Genomic DNA, 22,673 nt, shown 5'->3' with positions numbered 1-22,673 from the left:
GTGGTGGGGGGCATATCTTGGATTTGTTTTGGTTTACAAACCATGGTTTCCTGCAAATGTGGACAGCTTAGTGAAGAACTGCTTTTTGTTGTCCTACTGCAAGCTACTGCAAGCTCCTATGCATTACAAGAATGGATATACTGCATCAGAATTTGCAGAGGACTACTGTGAAGAGGAACATATAGCACCCTTCATTTAGATTTGTCTTTCAGGTTGGGGAGAGTGAAGGGAGCTGAAGAGCTGGCATCCAGAATGCTGAAATGCTTCCCTCGAGATCGTGTCTCTGCCGAGCGGGCATTGGAGCTTTATTTCTTCCAGACCTTGCCACGTCAGCTGTATCAGCTCCCTGATGGTGAGTTACTTACTTGGTTACTATTCTAACCGATTTCCAGCTCGTGCACATAGGCATGATGATTTTTCCAGAAGGTTATCATTCTAAAAGGTAAGTAGGGCAATGGCAGAATCAGAAAGAAGTCAGGTTGCACCTGACATGCAGCTCGCTCTGTCATATCCCTACTGACTAGTCAGAGGCTCCATTGCTAAATGTTTGTCTGACTTTGCAGCCAACCTACTATTTGATTGAGATATTTCTGTGTAAGCCTCTCCACTACTGTGTTGACTAAGAAAAATATGATTAAAAAAATAATGATGGTGAAGAAATAGAGGAAGACTGTTAGAAATGGGGTTTCTGGTTGGCTAGGTTACACACCGAAGCCAGGCAGAACCCACCACTCTAGTCAGGGCAAGTAAGCTACACACCAAAGATAACCTGTGCTCACCCCTTGCTAGTTTGGCACAGAGAAGTCAGGGTAATCCCCAGAGACAATGTGTAAAGCATTTTTGCAACACACTCACACCACTGACACAATAAATACACCACAAAAGGGATTCCACCTAGGATTGTATAAATATATATGATCATATTGCTGATATATCATAACACCAAAACAACTTAAATCATAAGTACTGTGCATAATATGCAATTACTGAAAGGTTACTTGCTATCCTGATAATGTAAGCAACAAAACCATAATTATATCAGGACATGACATGCAGTGGTAACATCTATGAATCATCACAGTTTGCCATACAGTTATGAATCACAAAATATTCCCCAAAGGAACATAGGGTGCAGCACACATGCTCTCACAATAGTCATAGATTGGTAATTAGGGATCTCATGACAAGGATTACATTCACCAGCAAAACGTAGGGTGCAGAAACAACTACAGTAATTATTGCAACTTTTCACGGCGGTGACCCCACGCCTCTCTTCGGGCCGCTATGGTGATTCAATATCCTCAGCAAGCAATGTCCCCGGGCCCTGTACAAGGTAAGGAGGAATGGGGGTGCACGCAAATGGTAGAGGATTGCAGGGAACCCCTCCGTGGGCTCCCATGTGCAGAATTCCAAAGAGGTCCCTGCCCGTGAGCGTGCGGCGCAGTGGCTTTAATAAATTCAGCTTTTCTCCTTAGGTTGGGCTGGGCCTCTAGCCAAGGTTGTGCAGTGGCTGCCAAACTCCCCCAGGGTACAACTCACCGTCAGCCTCTCCTCTGGGCAGAGGTCAGGCTGCTGCATACACGGTGGTGGGCCTCCTCTGGACAGGCTCCATAGCGGCAAACTACACCTGCTTGCATCATTCAGCAGTGTGGGGAAAGGGTGTAACCAAGAGCAGGAGAAATCACCTGTGGCTCCCGGCAGTATCAAGCGCTCACCGCACACCAAGGTACATCCATAGGAGCAGGTAACAGCACTCCCACAGTTTCCACCACAGCACTCCCCCCACCCTGGGCACTAAAGGAGAAGAGGGGAAACAGCGCAACAAGACCAGTGGTTTTGATGGTGTTCTCTCCTGGCAGCACCACAGTGCCTTGGCAGAACAGGGTCAGGGAGCAGCTTGAAGCGGGGCAACAAGCAGAAGAGCAATCCAGTGAGTACTTTAGGTCACCTAGCAAGTAGCAGGGAGCAGGGCAACAGCAGAAGAGAAGTCCTAATGAGTCCATTGGGCAGCTCAGCAGTCCTTCTGACAGAGGTTCAGTCCCAGTTCCAAAAGTGCTCTATAATTATGGGGTCATAGCCCCTGCAATTATACTCCAAAACATCTTTGAAGAAGGGATGACTTCAAAAGGAACCCTTCAAAGCTTCCAAGTGAAACACAACCCACTTTCAACCCAGCCCTGGCTCCAGACATCAGTAGAGGGTAATCAGTCTATTGTGTGAGTGGAGGACACAGCCTATTGACATGTAAGGTGTGAATGACCCTTCCTCTCCCCAGGGCAGGATGACTATCAGTATGCAGATGCCTCTTCTGTCACACCCAGCCCCTCCTGTCTTGTGGCTGAATGGAAATGCACCAAGTGGAGCTGCCACTCTGCCATAGATGTGGATTGGAGTCAAAGCACTACAGTTATAAGCACAGAGAAAATGCCCACTTTGTATAAGTGGCATTTCTAAAATAGTAGTGTAAAATCTAAATACACCAGTAAGCAGCATTTCTCACTACCATTCCAACACATGCCCATGCTACTCCTCACAGATCAGAAATGACCACTTAGACATATACATGGGAATTCCCAATGCTCTCCTACGAGAGGAGCAGTCCACACAGTAGTGAAAAACAAAATAGGCTTTTTGTCACTACTATTACATGTAAACCGTAAGGGTACATGGCCCCAATTTTACATACACAGCACCCTACCCACAGGGATATCTGGGGCCTACCTTAGGGGTGACCTAGGTGTAGTAAACTGGGAGCTTAGGCCTTGGCAAGAAGTTTAACTTGCCAAGTCAGTGTGGTAGTAAAATGCACATACAGGCCCTACAGTGGCAGGCCCGAGACAAGTTTGCAAGGCTACATTTGCAGGTCCACTAGTAGCAGTAGTACAGGCCCTTGGTAGATGGGATACGATTTTACAAGGCACAGGTAAATTAAATAAGCCAAATAGGTGTAAGCAAATCGTGCCAACTTTTAGGGGAGAAGGCACATGCACTTTAGCACTGATTAGCAGTGGTAAAGTGCCCAGAGTCCTAAAGTCAACAAAAAGAGTATTAGAAAAGTAGAAGGAGAAAGGCAAAAAGTATGGGGGATAATCCTGAAGAAAGGGCCATTTCCAACAAATACAACATATTGTTGGGTGGAATGCTTGAATTAATCTCAGCCAATGCTAATTACTTGGGGCTGTAGTGTTGTGTGAGTATGATTGACAAACCTTTTTGCCTTCTTAAGAACTCCATAGAGCTGTGACATAAGTGTTAGAATGTGGTGAAGTGAATGCAGGTTTAGAATTTTGAGTTTGCGGTTACACACAGACGAATAAAGACGTGTAATACGTAGCTCCGTATGCGGCGTATTCATTGGTGGGTATCCAGGCTGGGGAGGACGCTACAGCTGGCAACGAGATAGGGGATTAGTATTTCCAAGATCGACAGTGACCTCCCAAAGCGTTTGCCGTGGTCCTAGCAAACTGCTTGTGTGCCACGTGTACCTTTGTTGAAGTGCAGAATCCACATTTGGCATATGTGGAGCCAAAGTACAACATTGGTCAAGAACCTACTGGCAAGGCCGTACAGGAAGGTACCATGCTACTACGCGATATAAAGTTATACAATACATGGAGCGCTATTGCTGAAAGAGGATATTACCAGTTTTGAAAGTGCAGTAAGTTACATGATAATGTTGTAATCAGCAGCGCTTTTAGGCAGAGATCAACCAGGTGTCAAAAAGTGCAAAGGAACACCAGAAAACACAACAATTCAGATATAAGGAAAGATCACCTGCTTACCAGTACTGCCTAGGAGTACTGATTAAAGAGAATCATCATACCACAGCACTAGGAATTGGTCCAAGGAGAATTGCCCATGGTTGAGCCGTCCATACCTGAAGCGGCGAGAGGCACCGTAGGAGGCTATTCTTCCAATGAAAAGCATTTCCCACAGTTCTAAAAGATAAACATGAGGCCAGCACGTCAAAAGGCCTGGCTGATGGTATGAATGGAACAGGTTCTGATGGAAGGCAGATAAAGCTGGAGTGACCTCCGATATCAATGTTAATAAAGCTCACAAATGGTTATAATGCTGTCACCATTCGATACGGCCAAAAAGCAAAACATTGGTGATAGCTGGATTGCTTGGATGGAGACATTCAATGATTTCATTGATGCACTAGAAGTAACAGATAACAAAAAGATCATCAAGAACCTGAAGATACTTGCTGGTGACGGTGTAAAAGAAGTCATAATGAAAATTCTGCAAGCTGATGAAGTCAAGTACTGTCAAATTAAAAAAGATTTGAATCTAAAGTGCAATCCAATGCCCAACGTAGTTTACAAAAGGTACATTTTCAGTCAAGGACGACAAAAAGTTGGAGAAAACTGACAAATTTGTTGATAGAATGAATATGCTTATCAAACACTGTAAATTCAATGAATTTAATGATGAAGAAGCAATACATCTCAGAGTTATTGATGGATGCCTGTCAGATTCATGAACATGAAAAGCAAGCAGAAACACAGAGCTGAAGGACACAAGGTGATGTGGCCAAAGATAAAGAAGTTGTGTTTCAGGTGCAGATTGTTTTTTCCACATGAATGTAAATGTCCTCCATTTGACAAATATGCAAAGGCTGTGGGAAAGAGAAGCATTTTGTAACTGTTGGCAAGGCAAAAAGTAAGTGCATCACGATACAACAACAAAATGGCCAACCCAACGCACCAGAAGGGTTGTTCAATGCATGCCCACAAGGCAAAGCATCAGTTGAGACAAATCGACATCAAACAATGTCGATCATCATCTAAATCATTGTCAAAAAGTTCATTGATATCAAGTGAAAGTGAAGAAGATGATTGTGCAATGTCGATGTTTACTTCAGAAAAATGTGCACATGTTGGACTGGCCGCATGTGAAGAAAAATACCAGTCAAAAAAATGTCAACATGAAAAAGCACCAAAGTCATTCAAACATTGTCTTAAGATTACACTGAAAATAAACAGTTGTTCCATACCTTTTATCGTCAACAGTGGTGAGGCAATAAATATTATGCCTGAGGAGAAATATAACAATCTTCATTGCCGTGACTAACACCACTGAAAACTGAAGTATACACATGGGCAGCATTGACACCCTTGAAAAGTAAAGGCTCATTTGTAGAGACCATGAAACACAAGAAAAAAAAGTGCAAACGTCCATTCACGTGCTTCAATGTACGGCTTCAAGTGCCTGTTTAGCTGCTGATATGGGACTGATTTCAGATCTGTGACTGAGGGGTGAATTTTTGACATTGTTCAGCATTCCGTTCATCATCTGTTCTTTTTCCATTTGTCACCCTAAGTAGGGAGGCTATGGGTATGCCCATACATGGGTCCAGTGCTCGATACACCACCGTGATTAAGGGTTGTCTGGCTGATGAGGTGTGATACCCTGAAACCGGTCTGAAGATGCTTGTTTCCAGTCCAGGAAGGACTTGGCCCGGCAGTCTGTGGTGGACTGTTCCATGGGAAGCAGGGTCAAAACTGATTTGCACATGGCTGGGTCCAAACTGGTATGGCGTGGCGAACAAATAAATGATATATTTAGGCCCAGATCTGTGACTAGGGGTCAACATTCTGCCCATCATCTGTTCTTTTTGCATTAGTCGCTCTAAGTAGGAAAGGTATGCCCAGACGTGGGCCCTGTGATCGTTACACCACCAGATTCAGGCTAGCCTGGCTGGTGAGTGGTGATACCCCTAAACTGGTCCCAGGATGGTGGTTTCTGGTTCAGGAAGGACTTGGCCTGGCAGTTCGGGCTGGACTATGGAGAGCAGGGTCAAGACTGATTTGCATTTGGCTGGGTCCAAACTGGAATGGTGTGCAGAGCAAAAAATACGGTGGACTGGGCCCAGATCTATGACGGGTCAGTGAGTTCAGCATTCCGTCCATAATCTGTTCTTTTTGCTCAGTGAACTACAACATTAATACTCATCATGAAATAGTAAGTCAGTTTCCTCTGTTGTTTCATGGGTTATGAAAACATAAGACTATGAAAGTACAATTGCATATTAATGAGGATGCCCGTCCTGTTGCTCAATTACACAGACGAATTGCATTTCATTTACAAGAAGCTGTTGAAAAGGACCTCAAATCATGAACTAAATATGGTAACATTGAGCATTCTACTGCTCCGATGCCATTGGTGTCCTCCAGAGTGGTAGTGCCCAAAAAGGACAGTGAAGGAGCTGTACACATCTGCCTGGATATGTGTTAAGTGAACAAGGCAACTGAAAGAGAATGACATCCAGGTCTGGACATTGCTGACATGATAACACAATTGATGCAAAAGTCTTCTCACACCTTGATCCAAATAAAGGATATCATCAGTTGGAATTCAAGGAGAATTGCAGGTACATTACAGCCTTTTTTGCACATATTGGTTTGTTTCAATACAAAAGACTCAGTTTTGGTGTGTCATCAGCGGCAGAGATTTTTGCACGATGTCATTAAACGTATCATATAGCCTGTCATGAATGCTTTTAACTATAGTGATGACATCTTAGTTTTTGGAGCTACACAGAATCAACACGATAAACCTCACAGGCAAGTGTGTCTACTTGTTGATGCAGGTTTAATGCTGATAAACGTGAGTTCAATAAGACAAAGCTAAAATGACTTGACCATATCATTTCTGATGGTGGTATAACACAGCTAAAGTGTAAGAGCTGTCAACTGTCAGTCCCCCATAACATGTTTCCATGTTACGTTCATTCCTTGGCATGGCCAGTTACTGTTCCAGATAGATAAAACACGTTGCCACTCTGAGTGCACCATTGAGAAAGTTGAAGAAAATGAATGTTTCATTTCACTGGTCACATGAATGCAAGCAAAGTTTTAAGAGAATCAAACAAGCTATTGAAAATGCTACTGAAATGGCATATTTTGATCCAAAGCTATATACAGATGTTGTTGTTGGCGGTAGCTTGGTCAGGATAGGTGCAATCCTTGCACAGTACAACATACACTCAAATGCTGGAAGACTTACTGTGGCACATGCAAGCAATAGTTTGTCCCAGACTGACTGTGCTTATTCACAACCTCAAAAACAGAGTTTAGCAGTAGTATAGGCTTGTGAACATTCCCATATGTTCCTAAAATGAAAACCTTTGATGCTTGTGACACATTATCAAGCATTGTGGACTATATTTGGTAATCCACAGGTCAAGATGACTCCATGCATTGAACTTTGGGGTCTACGATTACAAGAATACAACCACACAATCGTGCATCACCCTGGGAAAGATTAAAACCCTGCCAACTACTTCTCCAGAGTCCCTATGTAGGGTCAAGACATCTGAAGCCCACATAAATTTTATTGTGAAATCAAACACACCTGGAGCAAATTGTCAGTGCCATGAGTGAAGATAGTGTTGCGTGGGCTCTCATTATCCTAATGAGATTGCTGGATTTGGGCGGTAAAACCACCTGAATTGTAGAGAACTGAGTCCAATCTCACACCATGTGACAACTGTCGGCCTAATCCGTTTCCAGACAGCTATCAGCGCCTCATGTCTGCCCAAGAGCAGGGATGATTTGTGGCAACCAGGTGCATGACATGATGACTTCTTGGGGAAATCGTGGTGGATCAGATCTCATCCTTTTCTCTTAGTTGCATTAGTTTCACACAGACAAAGACAGAGGCATGGCTCAATAAGGTTTATTGAATCAGCTGTGTCCTGGATAAAATGGCATGAAATGCAATAATTAGAATGATGAAACATACATACTAGAAATAAAATGGTGACAAGGAAAGTGAAACACAGGAAAAGTCCCACCATACTGTCACTCTGTCCAATATATGCAATTCCTACCTAAGCTATGTTAGGGCACAGCAGGATAAGCCCTAATCCGCCCTTCAGGATTCCCCCCTGGGAAGACATCATCCCCATACCTGAATATGACAGTAGCAAGGAAGCCTGTGTCTATAGAGACACCATCCCCAGGTAGGTCACGGAATCAATAGTCACAGCAAGCAGCTGCAGAAAATTCAATCAGCATGTGGTTGTGGTCATCTGGCTGGAACCTCCCCCTAACGTGTATGGGGCAGGGAAAATATTTTATAATAAAACAGCTGATGTTCTGAGAAATGTCCCTATATAAGGATACATCTGTGAACGTTAGCGATGCATTGTACCACTTGTGCTGACAATCCTATCTCATTGCAGTCTTGAGGAAAGCACAGAGTGAAAAGAATATCGTGCTAAGAAATGTAATGCTTTCGTAGGCAAAAGAACAGCTGGATAAAGAAAAGAAAACACCACCACGAATGTGTCCGATTCTAAAATATTAAAATGAAGCAGAATAAAATGTCACTAGGCTAAAGGACACAAGCAGCAGGCTTAGTTGCTAAAACACCGTGCCCAGAGACATGACTAAAATGGCTATATAACAAGTGTGTCGTGTTAAAACTGAAAGATATTCTTACCCATCAGTCAAAGAACCAATATACTCGACCTCTTACCTGTGACAGTGAATACTAGGAGTTAAAAAATGCTAAAGATGAACTGTCCGTGACACAAGAAGACATTATCCTGAGGGGTTCAAGAATTTTTATTCTGGAGACTTTGCGACAACAGATAATGGTAGTGGCTCATGAAGGACATTGTGGAATCGTCACAAAAGGAGCTCTCCGAGATCGAGTTTGGTGTCTCCATCTCGATAAAAGGGTTGAAAGAGAATTAAAGGCCTGTTATCTATTCAACTGCCCGTCATGGAAAATCACTCAACACCCCTTAAACATCAGAGTTGCCAAAGCATGCTTGGTAAAGAATTGCTGTTGACTTTTTGGTCCACTTGACAATGGACATCACTTGATGGTGATTGTGGATGAATACTCTCATTTTCTATTAGTAGAAGATCTCTCAACTGTCACTCAGGAAAGAGTCATTGAGAGAACAGAGGGCATTTTTGTGACATGGGGCATTCCTGCGATTTTGAAATCTGACAAAGGCCCACCTTTCATTAGTCGAGAATCCAGACCCTTTCTCAATCTGCTTAATGTGAAGCATTAAAAGAGCACATCTCTTTGGTCATAGCCTAATGGCTTTGCTGAACGTTTCATGAGTACTTTCAAGAAAGCTGTTCAGCGTGCTGCATTAGAAAAGCTTGACCTAAGGACTGTCCACCCTACAAGCTTACCATTCAGCTCCTCACTCGACCACAGGTGAAAGACCTGCAATTTTGATGTTTGGGAGAGCAATGATGGACAAGTTACCTCAATGGACCAACACAAGAGCGAGTATTGAAGAAGAAACCTATAGAAAAGAAAATGAAGGCCTATGCACAAAGGAGATAACATGCAAAAGACATTGGCTTTCATTATGACTTTGGCGGTCTATACTGAAGACCGCCGGGGTGACGGCTGCCAAAAGACTGCTGCGGAGGGGGCAATCGCCCTGCCATATCATGAGTCATAAAACCAAAAACCACCAGAAAGCAGCCATAATTGCGACACCGTCAGAGCCAACAAAGGCGGGAGAGAGTCGGTCCCACCACCCTTACCTCCCGCAAACAACAAACCGCCCTCCAAATAACGACCCACGAATCACCACAGCGATCCATCAACCCATTGCGGTAACCCATTGGTGATGCGGACCGCCACAGTCGATTTTTCCACCCCACAACAGAAGCCAACATTGGCCAGATTGAATTACCCACACCTTATACACATACACATACCGTACACACCCACCAACAGCACTATAAAACACAGCCCCACACAACCCACAATTCTTTGCAAAATCCAAAATTCTGCTACACCTTGCCAGCCCACATATCCCTAGAACTGCACACACAAACCACAGCTACCAATACACTTTACGCAACACACACCACACATCCTACCTCTACACCAAACACACACAACACCACTACACTCAATCACTACTTCACAGCATCCCACATACTCACACACCCTGCACCCCCACCAAACATTCCACCCTCTGCACAACACCCACTACACAATCGGCATGTCCCCACAAAAGAACCCCTGTCCACTGATGAGGGGTTGCGGGTCATGGTAGACGAAATCGCCAGGGTAGAGCCAGAGATGTCTGGTGCACAGGTCCAGCAGATATCCATTGCAAGGAAGATGGAGCTATGGCGTAGAATCGTGGACAAGGTGAACTCTGTGAGAACCTATCCATGCACAAGGGACGACATAAGAAAGAGGTGGAACGACCTATGGGGGAAAGTGCGTGCAATGGCATCCAGGCACCACATTGCTGTCATGAAGACTGGCAGTGGACCCGCACCTCCTCCCCCACAGTTGACAACATGGGAGGAGAAGAGCCTCACTGGAGTCACTGGAGGGCAGGACACTGGTAAGTCACTCATACTTCTCTACCACCACATACACCTGCTTGGCATGTCTCCCTGTCACCCTATAGCCCTTCAACCCACTCCATCCCAAACTTAGTACCACCACCATAACCACCCACAACAATTTTCCCCTGCATGCCCAACCCACTTAAATCACACCTCCCCAAAGTCAACATTCACACACATAAGTAATGCATGGTCAGCGTGAAGCACTACCAATCCCAAAATACATCACCATATACGAACCAAATGTGGAACAACGACACCCATACCATGGGGAAACCCATCAATGCTGAACATGTATCTAAGGGTGAAATTAACAACTATCATACATGTCCACAGGTACCCCAGGCAATTTCAGCCGGCAGCATGTGCACGTCAACCCAGTCCTCCACCAGAAGAAGGCACCAGTGATGACAGCCGTTCTGGATGACTGGATCTGGAAGATCTCCCTGGCCCATCTGGTACCACTGATCAGTGAGACACCACAAGCAACATCAAGTCCACCCCAGAGAACTCTACATCGTACTCCGCGACAACAGCAGACACCCAACGTCCCCAAACTTCTGTCCCCAGGACACGTCAACCAACAGTGTGCCAACCTGTTTAGGGAATGGAGCCAACACCTCTCAAGCAAAACGAAGAAGGTCCTGGTGTGGTGGGAGTGGGCACACAGTTCAGGGGACACAGGCACAGGGGGCCTGGGCCAGTGGGAGGATATCTGTGTGCCAAGGGGTGGGCCAACCCAGGGAACTGACTGCCCAGGAGGCACTGACATGTCCTGGGACCATACCAGAAATCCCAGGACAGGATGGTCCAGGTACTTACCACCTTGAAGGAGAACCAGAGGATTCAGAGGGAACACCACCAGGAGGTCATGCAGCAGTTGCAGGCCCACAATGCCAACATGGCCTCCATTGCAGGGGTGCTCAGTGAAATTGCCACGATCATGCATGAGTCCACAACACAACAGCAGGCCCCTTCCACTAGCCAGAGTACTGACCAGCCCGCTACATCTGCTGCAGCTAGTGAACTGGCAGCCCTTCCACAGGACTCACAGACCACCAGCACTCCTCCCTCTGTAGCAGAGGAACCACCCTGCAAACATTCCCTGTGAGCCAGACATCCTACAGAGACTGTAGGTAAGATAAAGCCAATGCCAGGAAGTGAGCCACACAAACATGTCTCCCTTGTGTGCCAATGAGACACCTTGTTCACTTTGGACTGCCACTGCTCCTTTGTCCTATGGCCACATGGATACTGGACCTGTGCCACAAACGAACTGGGCCACTAAACTCAAGATTTCGTCCACCATCACCCCACTCAATTGCACTATCCTTTCCTTTTTGTAATTGTAATAAATGCACTTTAATGCAACAGAAGGATTTGTACATGTCTTGCATGTACATGCAATGTCTTGAACTTTATTCCAGGTGCTAATATCATGAGAAGTGTGAATCCATCCAATGTACAGACAGCTTGGGGTACACATTACCAGTGTAAGTGCTTGCCATAAGTCACCATCCACCCAACTGTGTGAAAGCAGTCTGTAGGCATTCCATGAGTACACAGTGATGACCACACCAACATCTGAAAAAAGTGAAATCTTTAGTGACATTCAAACTAGCAGTAAAGGGAAGCAAAGCAACACGAGTCCCTGTAACATGACAGCCTACATTCATCTGGTCACATCAACTTGATATTTTGCAATGCAATGAACTCCAAATACTACTTGTGAGCAATACACAACTTTTGTATGAGCCTTAGACAAGATACCACGGTGTTAGCTATGCCATGTTCTCAGTAAGCCAATCCCTCCTCTATAATACCTAGTCCAGGCCAAACTGTCAGGGACAATGAAATCACAGAGAGATTGTGTAAGCACGTTCAAAATCACACTACATTTCCAGCAACAAATGCTAAGTACTGTATGGACAGAGTTAGACGTGGGCATGTATGTGAAACTACAAAACAGCAGATAGATTGCATAGGCAGAATTAGCTTTCTAACCAATCATAACACCACTGGCAACACTAACCACAGATGGAACAGTGTTAGGTTTCATCATGCACATATTAGAGCTTGGTACACCATTGCTTCCACACAGGTCTTCATTGAACTGGTGGTATGAACAGAACTACAGTCTTACTTGACTGTCATTGGAAGTACTGGTGTATTAGATGTGTCCTGTTGTCCACATCATCCTCCTCCCCATCTTCATCACTGTCTCCAGTTTACTCTGCAGCCACAGGTGCCTTGTCTCCCCCCTCCTCCTGCAAAAATGGCACATGCCTTCTGAGGGCCAAATTGTGAAGCATGCAGCAGGCCACGACTATCTGGCAGACCTTCACAGGGGAGTAGAGTAGGGATCCTCCAGAAATATTTAGGAGCCTGAACCTGGCTTTCAGTAGCAAAAATGTTCTTTCAATGACTCTTCAGGTCCGTCCATGTGCCTCATTGTATCGATTCTCTGCCTCTGTGCTCGGATTCCTCATAGGTGTCAACAGCCGGGATAGGTTTGGGTAGCCGGAGTCACCTGGAAATAGTGAGAAACTCACAATACATGTGTACAATATGACAGAGGACAACTCCAGGTAACATACTGTGACATACATTGTGTGTAACATCATGCTCACCAAGGAGCCAGACTTTCTCTCTCTGTAGTTGTACCATCATCTGTGGGACACTGCTGTTCCTCATTACGTAGGCATCATGTACAGATCCTGGAAATTTGGCAGTAACGTGGGAAATATACTGATCAGCAAGGCACACCATTTGCACATTTATAGAATGGCAACTCTTACTATTTCTGAACACCTGCTCAATTATCCTGGGAGGGACCCAATCACAAGTGGAATATGTCCCATTGTGTGGAAAGCAGCCTTTACATTCAGCAATTTATCACTTTGGGGGGGTGTGATATAGCTGCTCATGTGTTTCAACAAGGCAGTCAGCACCCTTCTCAGCACTTCCAGAAACACCGGAGCCACGCCCACTGTCACCTGAAATGATCCACTGGCCAGGAAGTGGAGCACTGACAGCCTCTGTACTATGGGAGGTAGTGCAGTAGGACTACGAAGAGCAGTAATGAGATCTGGCTACAATTGTGCACACAGTTCAGTGATTGTGGCTCTGTCCAGATGATAGGTGAGAATTATATGGCGTTCCTCCAGTGTAGCCAAGTCAACTGGGGGTCTGTACACAGGTGCATTCCTCCTCCTCTGCAGTGGATGGTATCAGAACAAACAAAGCATCACAAGTGTGTGATATCAAGAAGGTGAAAAAACACAAAATCACAGTAAACAGAGCTGTCATACATTTCAGGCAACCAATGATTGGAATGTGCTCAGGTGACCTCTACATACAAACAGACTTCTGATACTATACATTTTCATTAAATAGTCATAGTACTTCACAGATGCAATGAAAGTTGTGAGACATTGTTTGTCCCATCACATGTAACATATATGTCAACTACTTTTCTTTTTTTAGTATGAGCTCTTATTTATGAGCCAGATTCTGCCACCAAATGTATAATGTAGACATGTAGCGATTTCCTTGGTGTGTACCATAAGTACCTATGGTGCACATTTAATTCCCTATTGTGACAACAAACAGAAAATGGCCCGCCTGTCCTGCATGCAGAGGACAGGTGGAAGTGACCTCACTCTGCCGGCGTTTGACGTCATGGTGGAGGGCGGTCTGCACCGCCGTGCAACTCCTCATTGGTTAGCAATGAAGTCTATAGAGCACAGGGGCCAATGATGATCACCGCCAGCGGTGACGGTGATTACCGGCACAGACGTGACTGCCATTTTCAGAAGCCCATGTCACTTGACTCCTGGCTCTCACCCTGTCAAGACCTCCACTGCGTGAGGTGCTGTGTACTGTGTCTGGAATCCACAATGGCCCGTGCTACAGGAGATAGGGCCCCAGCCTTCACATATGAAGAACTGGAGAAGCTTGTGGATAGGGTCCTACCCTTGTATGGACAGTTGTATGGGCCTCCAGATCAACAGGTGAGCACCTTTTATGTATTTTGGATGCGGCATGGCTGTATGTTGATGTGTGTGTGTGCATGCAGTGTGTCACTGGGGAGTATTGTCTGCTGCATGCAATATGTACACAGAGGTACGAGTGATGAGTACGATGATTGTGGGATCTATGTAGTATGTAGTCCGTTACTGTAACTGACTGCAGTGTGTAGTTAATGGTGTCCTTCTGTCTGTGTTTCCTATGCAGGTCAGCCCCAGAAAGGGTTATGGCGTGCAATCGCCAAGGACGTGTGAACCCTGGGGGTCCATAGCTGGCCGGCAGAGCACCCAGTGCAGAAAGAGGTTGGAGGACCGGAGACACTGGGCCCGGAAGACTGCGGAGGCCCAGCTGGGGACGTCCTCACAACGAGGGAGGGGTGCCCGTCGGACCCTGACCCCCGTAATGGCCCGCATACTGGCGGTGGCCAACTCAGAGTTGGATGGGCGCTTGAGGCCAGCGCAGCAGCCACAAAGGGGTGAGTACTCACTGTGTACATTTGTTTCCTGATGCCTGTCATGATCTTTGGATGCCAAAGGAACAGTCAGTGTATGCCTCGTTTGCCCTTGTAGGTAATGTTGTATGGTTCTGCATTGCAATGGTGAGTGGTATGTACAATTGGTATTAGTCATTTGCTGGGATATCTGCTTCAGTAAGGGCCTACATCCTGACTCACCAGTGTTGGAGTGATGCTGTGATGTCCACTGCCTAGGTAATATGACCTGGCAATTGCAAGTTATGCAGACACTGTAACGGAGTAAGTGTAACTGTGTCTTTGTCAAAAGGCAGACCTGGATTAGTGAGTCTCAGTAGGTGTGCAAATGGCAGTTTCTTCAGAGTTCATTTCAGCTGTTGTTTCCAGGCAATGGTGTGGTATTGTGGTTGTCACTGCATAGTGTATTTTGCCAGTGAGTTATTGTGATATACATGCCATATGTGCTGGTATTACTATTATTGACCCTGTGCTCCCTTTATTTCTCCCCCACCCTCCATCCTTTTCTTCTCCTGTCCTTGTGTGCATTTGCATCATCTGGCGAAGAAGCACGGGCACTGGCGAGTGGGGGAGCTGCAGCCCACGGGACCTAGGAGGCAGTGTCCACCAATGCTGGGGGGCCCAGTGGGTTGGAGGGCGATGGGAGCACCATGGGGGAGACAAGAGCTGATACTACTGACTCTGATTCCTCCTCCGATGGGAGCTCCTGGTGGTGGACCCCTCTGGGACCACCCTGGCAACATCATCTTCCGTCACCTCCCGTTCCAGCCCCACCCTCCCAGTTGCCTCCCACCCAGTTGCCCATGCCTGCTCACCCAGGAGGGTGAGCGTCTCCTTCACCGCAGGCACCTCAGCTCCTGCCCCTGTCAGCCCTGTTGCCCTCACTGAGGAGGCTATTGACCTCCTAAGATCCATCTCTGTAGGGCAGTCAACCATAGTGAATGTCACCCAGGTGCTGGCATCCCAGATGCAGCAATGCAATGCCTACCTGGAGGGCTTTCACGTTGGCATGGCTGGCCTACAGAGACCGTTTCATGCTCTGGTCTCCTCTTTGATGGCAGGCAGTGTCCCTAGTTCTTCCATCCCCTCTCCAACTACCTGTACCCAGTCCCAGAGCCCTCTCCCCCCATCCATCCCAAGCACACAATCAGACATGCACGCATCCAAGACAACAGATAGGACTCACAAAGATTAGCACAAGCACCACAGAGCACACCACAAGCATGCACACAGCCAACACACAGACGCTCACACAACAACAGCCACTGCCTCCACTGTCTCCCCCTCCACCTCCTCCCTCACAGTCACATCAGCACTCACACCTGCAAACACTGCATCCTCAGTCCCAGATCCTGCCACCTGTTCAGCCTTGCCTACAGTCACCACAACAGCAGACACGCAGACTAGTACCCCATTCACCACATGCACAGTCACCACCACCATCATCACGACCACATGCAGCACACCCACCTCACTTGCAGACACCACCCCAACATACATACACATGACCTGTTTGTCCTCTCCCTCCCTCTCTTCCCCCCTCCTCCAAAAACACATTTATGCTCCCACTCAAGCACTCAGCAGTCATCCACCTCACACAAGCACACTTTGCATGCACCTACAACCCAGTCCAGCACACCTACACGTCCTGCAACCACTCCCTCTACCTCCACTCCCAAACCTGCTCCTACAGTCCGCCCTACTGTACCTAAAAAACGTTTCCTTGTCTGCCTTGACCTCTTCTCTCCTCCTGACCCACCCTGTGTTGTTCCTAGACATAAGGTCCCGCTCCCCCAGCCCAGTCCCTCCAGCTCCCAGTCCTCCCATGGCCCCCCTAGTGTTTCCAATGTCCCTCCCCCGCTAAGAAGACTTCCTCTCTAGGACACATGGCAGCCACTCCCACCCCCTGCTCCAGACCCACTCCACCATTTCCTAAACAGAGGAGCAAGAGCCCACCCCCTCCCAAACCAAAGTCCAAAGACCCCCTTCCAAAAAGAAACCCCTGCCCCTCCTGCCCCCTGAGGTGCCTGCCTTCCACATTGGTGTCCCTGCCCAGTGGCGTCACGTGGGCTGTCAGGAGTCAATTTAGGCCTATTTCATTGCCTTGTAGGTTGCCATGGACAATTGAACTGACCAATGGCCCTTTGTATATAGTTACAGTTTTGTTGTGGGCGCTATTCCCACCGGAATACAGTGGTTGACTCACAGGTATTCGTCCTGGCTTTCTTTTCTTCTGGCTTATGTAGTAGTTGTATTTTTCAGTGGATTGTTCTCCATGTGTGTGGTATGTGTGTATGGTGTTTGTCATGCGTGTGGGTGTGTAACTCTCCCCTCCCTCCCTTGTGTGCTGGGCAGCTGTACTAACGGTTGTCGTCTTCATCGATGTCACTGCTCCTTGACTCCCATCGCGTGGTACAGCATTGGCAGGACTTCCAGTTCGGTTCCATGGCAACTGCAGACTTCTCTGTATCCCTGGAGGTGAGTCTCTCCTTTTATATGGGTCTGCTATGTCGTAATACGGTGGGCGGTGAATGGTGTTCCGCCGGGCTGCAGGTGGCAACCGCTGTGACCGGTGGCCGCACCGCACTGGTGGTTCAAGCGATGCATTGGCTGTATGTGGAAGGGATCACTGCCGTGGTCATAATATGGCAGTCATCTCTGCCAGCCTGGAAGCAGTACAACCGCCACTGCCAGTGTGGCGGTCAGCTGACCGCCAAAGTCGTAATGAGGGCCATTGTCTTCAAAAGAGGAGATTGAGTGCTCGTCCGTCAGCTGAGAAAATTTACGTTTTTATACGCCATTTGATGCCGAGCCATTCTATATCGTAACTAGCAAAGCGACTGCCCAACATCCTGGGAAATCCATTACACAAGATTTCGCCCATTTCACACAAGTGGCTCATCACTCTTCAGATACTGATGTCAACGTAGAGACTGGTTCAGAAAGGACAACTGGAAAACCCCAGACTGCCAGTCCTCCTACATCGCTGGTACGAGTAATCAAAGTTCCAAGAAGGCTTATCGAAGAGCTATGATTGTGTAGATGTTTGCAAAAAATTTTTATTTCTTTTTACTAAACAAAGGGGTAGATGTAGTGTTGTGTGAGTACGACTGACAGAACCCTTTTAACTCCTGAAGAACTCAGTAGAGCTGTGAACTAAGTGTTAGAACGTGGTGAAGTGAATGCAGGTTTAGAATGTCATTTGCGGTTACACCCAGATGAATAAAGACGCGTAATACTTAGCTCTGTATGTGGTGTATTCATTTGCAGGTAACAAGGATGGGCAAGATGCTACAGGGGCTATAAGAAAAGATGCTACAAGCGATGTCTGACCTCCGGTTAAACAGACTAAGCATTATGACATGTGGACCTGAAGGAATGATATGCATAGTGCCTATGACAGCAAGACCCTGGTTTGGAGTTTGGTGATAGCTGAAATGTCTTCATCTACAGGTTCAAGAGGGGAACCTGCTAATGGAATCCATTCCACAAGACTAATGTTGGTGGAGTTCCACTGTCTGATTCACTTCCAGAAACTGGAGAGTTTTCTGATGCCACCCAAGTCAAAATCAATCCCCAAGTCTAAATCATTGCCCAAGGTCTTTGAGAGCCATGCCATGCAGAGCTGAAGAACCAGGTAGTAAGCAACATCGGATGGCGAGGGACCAGATTAATCTGGAAAATGTTGGTGAGGGGTCCCCTGCCCTTCACAACAGCTGAATGCAAAATGACACATTTTGGGCTCGGTGTCTCGGGTGAGACTTGAAAAAGGAGAAATACCTGTGACTGATAAGTCAGATTGTTTGTGTCTCACTCTGGGCTTAAGATTGATCACATAAAATTGGTCTGTGTACTGAGTGTTGTACATCACCTGACATTAAGGGGAAGATCCTCACTTTTCCGTTCTGTTTGTGAAACACACCCACACTATTGCTTTTAAACCCAGTCACAGCTGAGGGAAACCTCTTTAGCAGACCTTTATGTCTACAAGATTCAGTCAGCTCAAACACAGATAATATACAATCAATTGATGGTCATGGAGATACATTAACCCTGTTTTTTGCAAATTGGTTATCCTTAGGAGACAAGCTCATTCAAGCTCAGTTTGCTGGGTAAGGCAGAGTGCAATGATAAACGACCCACCCTCACATTAAACAAAAAGGTAGCCAATACAGCTTAAGTATGGCCTGCTCCAACGCATTGCATCAGATCCAGCCTTAACAATGCATGCAGCATCTTTTGCCAAGATTGGCAACAACAACAAATGTGGTAATACATTTCTATCCCTCTTTGTAAGATTCCTGCGTGGAAACACTTTAAAGCATGGTGGTGCTCCAGAGAACTCAGAGCCCAGAAATAGGACCTTTTCAAGTAGGAGTGCTACTGAACTAGAAGCTAAATTTACTAGGCCATTTTGCAGTTGCAAACCCTGTGATACTCAAAATCACTGGATTTGTGTCTGAAAAATGTTCTTGTTGTCTAATAAATATGTTTTGGTATTCAGAAAATCCTTTCTGAATCAAAAACACAGTTTACTGACTCATTGCGAGCCGTAATTAGTAAGGGGTGTGAACAGGGTGAACCCTCTCCCCCAAAAGTATCAGTATCAATGGTTTGCCAAAGCAATTGTGGTCACAAACCATTGATAAATAACTGACTGCTCTAAAGAGGTGGTAATCCATTTGCAAAGTGAAACTATCTCTCTGGGATACATTCCCATTTAGGAATTGTGTCCTTTAAAGAACACTGGCTGCTTTTAAATAAAATTGTTCCCCATTTGGAAATGCAATGACATGTTGGTAACCAGTCTAGTGGAGTGCAAATAGGGGCTGGCCTGAGTAATATTCCTTAGGCAGGTCCTGTAGGAGGCAGGTCTCTAGATAGTGTACAAAAATGATGTGCACAGAGTCCCAGCAACCCCACCTTGGTTTACAGTGGTAAAAACGAGATCACCTAATGTTCTAATTTTTATTCGAACAGTTAGGCCAGTCTTGGAGAAGTGCTAAACATTTGCTGTACGCACAGTATCATTAAATGTGGACACACACTCAAAGGAATAACTCAAGACCAATTTACAAAAATACTTCAGATTTGTATACATTTTTTAAGACAAAGATCATCAAAATCGGGTAAGTACTTTTTAAGTTATGATTTTTCAAAATTTAGAAAATGTATTGTACTGTGCGTAATAACGCACAATGGGAATCAATGGGATAAAACTTTTAAAATGCATATAAAATCAGGCAATGCGGTTTACCAATGTCTCCCCTCTTGTTTTAGGTCGGGGTCATCGAGACGTCCTGTGGACCAGCAGAGGAAGTTTGGGCGGCTCCCAGTTTTAGCAGGAGCAGCTGCTGCAAAGTATTTGGAGCTGGTGCAAGACCACTGCAGGGGACAACTTGGAAAAGCACTGCAGAGGAGGATTTCAAGGTGAGTCCGGTGGGTCCCCTTGGAGTGTAGAGGTCGCAAGGGGTGGGGGACACAGAGTATAGCTGGTTCTCCGGTGCAGCACCCAGAAAGGCCGGGTGCAGAGCAGATAGGTGAACCAAGAGCTTTGCGCAAAGGTGCCCTTAGAAATTACTTTGAGGGTGGATTGCAGGTCAGCAGGGCCACTCTGGGGGGTAGTTCTTAATTGTCCTGAATTCCCTCGACTGGAGCTTGCTTCTGGCCCTTGGAGAGTCCAGAGTGGACTTTTCTTCTTGGTGTCAGAAGTTGGGGGTCCAGTACCACTGGCTATTGCATGATTCAGCCACTGGAGGGCACAGTGCCACTAAACTTGGCACACCTGCAGGATTTGTCCTCCGGGTCCGTCGGGCGGAATTTGGTCTGGCTCCTCTCTCCAGTTCCTTGGTCAGCTGCCGGACAGTGAAATAAACTTCACTGGTCTTTGCTTCTTTGTGCAGGGAATGATGCCTTCACTCTGGAGGGAGATCTTTGGTGATGTTCAAAAGGGTTGTCCAATGTCCATGCAACCCCTCAGCGGCAATATTCGAGTCATGGGAGCAGAAGGCAGGGTTTGGCGGCTTTTTCTTTGTGTAGCAGGATTGCAGTTCTTGAGCCTTGGGTCTTCTTTGTTTCTGGCCTTCTTGTACCCTTGAAATCTGATATGCAGTTCTAGGGGTGCCCACTAAATACTGCATTTAGTGGGCATTTAGGGGAGTTCCTAGTGGTGACCAATGGGCCATCTACCTTAGGGTGGCTACACCCACTATGTGACCACTTCCTGTGGGCAGGGGTCACTTCCATATCCGTGACTGGCTATTTTCCTACCATGCAAGATGGGGGAAATTAAATGGAGGGGTCATCGCACATGCAACTCCTCACGGGTGGTGCAGGCTGGGTATGGTCACTACTCCTGTTCTTTTTGCATTTTCCCACGGTTGCTCCTGCCAAAAGTGGGGATTTGCAATGAGGGCGGCCATCTGCTGCTGGCAGCAGGGCTGGGTGTTGAGTTTCTAGGGCGACAAGCCCTTTAAAGCTCGCTGGCAGGGCAGTGCACATTCCTGGGGAGGAGGTGCAACACCTCTGCCCAGGGAGGGCTTTGTTTTCTGAGCCCAGAGAGCAAACACTCTCATCCCAGGTTCCAGAAACTTGTCTGGTGGTTGCAGGGTGGTTGTGACTGGCCAGGAACAATGCCAGGGTTAGTTTGTTTTTGCTGGGGTCACCTCTAAAGTGACCCCTGGGTACATTTGGCAATAAATCCAGTACTGGTACCAGTTTAGATTTATTGTTCTGAATTGTTTGATACAAAACAACCCAGAGTTCAGAGTGACCATCATGTAGCTGTGAAACTCGTACTGACCAGTATCCAGCACATGCATTTAAAATGGCTGCTCTGTACACTTACCTATGTTTCAGGTTTGGCAAGGAGACAGTAGGGGCATATTGCTCATGCACCTATGCCCACACATGGAGTATTAGTGCACCCTGCCTTAGGGCTGGAAGGCCTGCCAGAGTGCTGGCTTACCTATGTTGCATGCAGTGTGTAGTGGACAGGTCACACAGTCTGTGTACCATGTCGAGTTGGCATTTTAGGATTGCACCAAGACAGCCTGCAATGGCAACGCTGGGTGCACTTGGATGCATGGTCCCTGAGGGTGGCACAATCTGTGCTGCTGCCCTCAAGGGCCTACCCATAGAACCCTTTGCCCTGAGTACTGAAGTACAATTTACAAGGGTATTATAGTGGCAGCTAAAGGTGTTGCCTTTTGTGCCAATGCATCACAACATTTTTGTGAAAGAGCGAGCTGGCCCAGGGGACCTGGTTAGCAGGGGCCCAGGCACAAACAACTTTGAAACCACATCAAATACCAAGCAAAAAGTGGGGAGCTAACCATGTCAAAAGAGGCACTTTCTCACAGGTTGTGGTACGTGTGTCCCTATATCTCAGTAGGAAGTCACCTGGGCTGGTCTGAGGGTCTGCAGTGGGGGCATTAGCAGTCAGTCTTAAGAAGACAGAAGGCTTAGACACAATTAGAATTGATGCAGCAAAAAAACAGCAAAAGGTTTTTGGTGGGTTTATTCAGCATGGTGGATAACATGGTCCATAATGAAAACTCACCCATCATATTGAGTCTAAATGGGGAATTATACAGTGAATTACACGGTTCTTTGGAGTTAAGACTGATCACAACAATGCTGCTATCTTTCTGCATGCTAGCCAGTGTATGTAGCTATCAGTGGGGCCTTGGGCTTTGAGGGGGTCCTCTGTTCTTCAAGTATGAATGTTTTACAAATCGGTGTGGGAATAGGGGTCCATTTTCCATTCTCTCATTAGGACCTAAAGCACCACTGACAGCAGC

General features: G+C 46.5%; 1 protein-coding gene across 4 annotated transcripts in view; it reads left to right on the top strand.

Moving 5' to 3' along the window:
- The window catches only part of CDK15 (cyclin dependent kinase 15), a 426,090-nt gene that overhangs the window by 313,058 nt on the left and 90,359 nt on the right, over window positions 1-22,673 (top strand). For all 4 annotated transcript variants that reach the window (XM_069226054.1, XM_069226053.1, XM_069226052.1 and 1 more), the window contains one exon: window positions 213-352. In XM_069226054.1, coding sequence (XP_069082155.1) covers window positions 213-352 — 140 coding nt within the window. The remainder of the gene's footprint in view (window positions 1-212; window positions 353-22,673) is intronic.

This window comes from Pleurodeles waltl, chromosome 3_1, assembly GCF_031143425.1.
Source record: "Pleurodeles waltl isolate 20211129_DDA chromosome 3_1, aPleWal1.hap1.20221129, whole genome shotgun sequence".
NCBI lineage: Eukaryota > Metazoa > Chordata > Amphibia > Caudata > Salamandridae > Pleurodeles > Pleurodeles waltl.
Note: the sequence above shows the minus strand (reverse complement) of the source record. Positions and strands in the feature narration are given on the sequence as shown.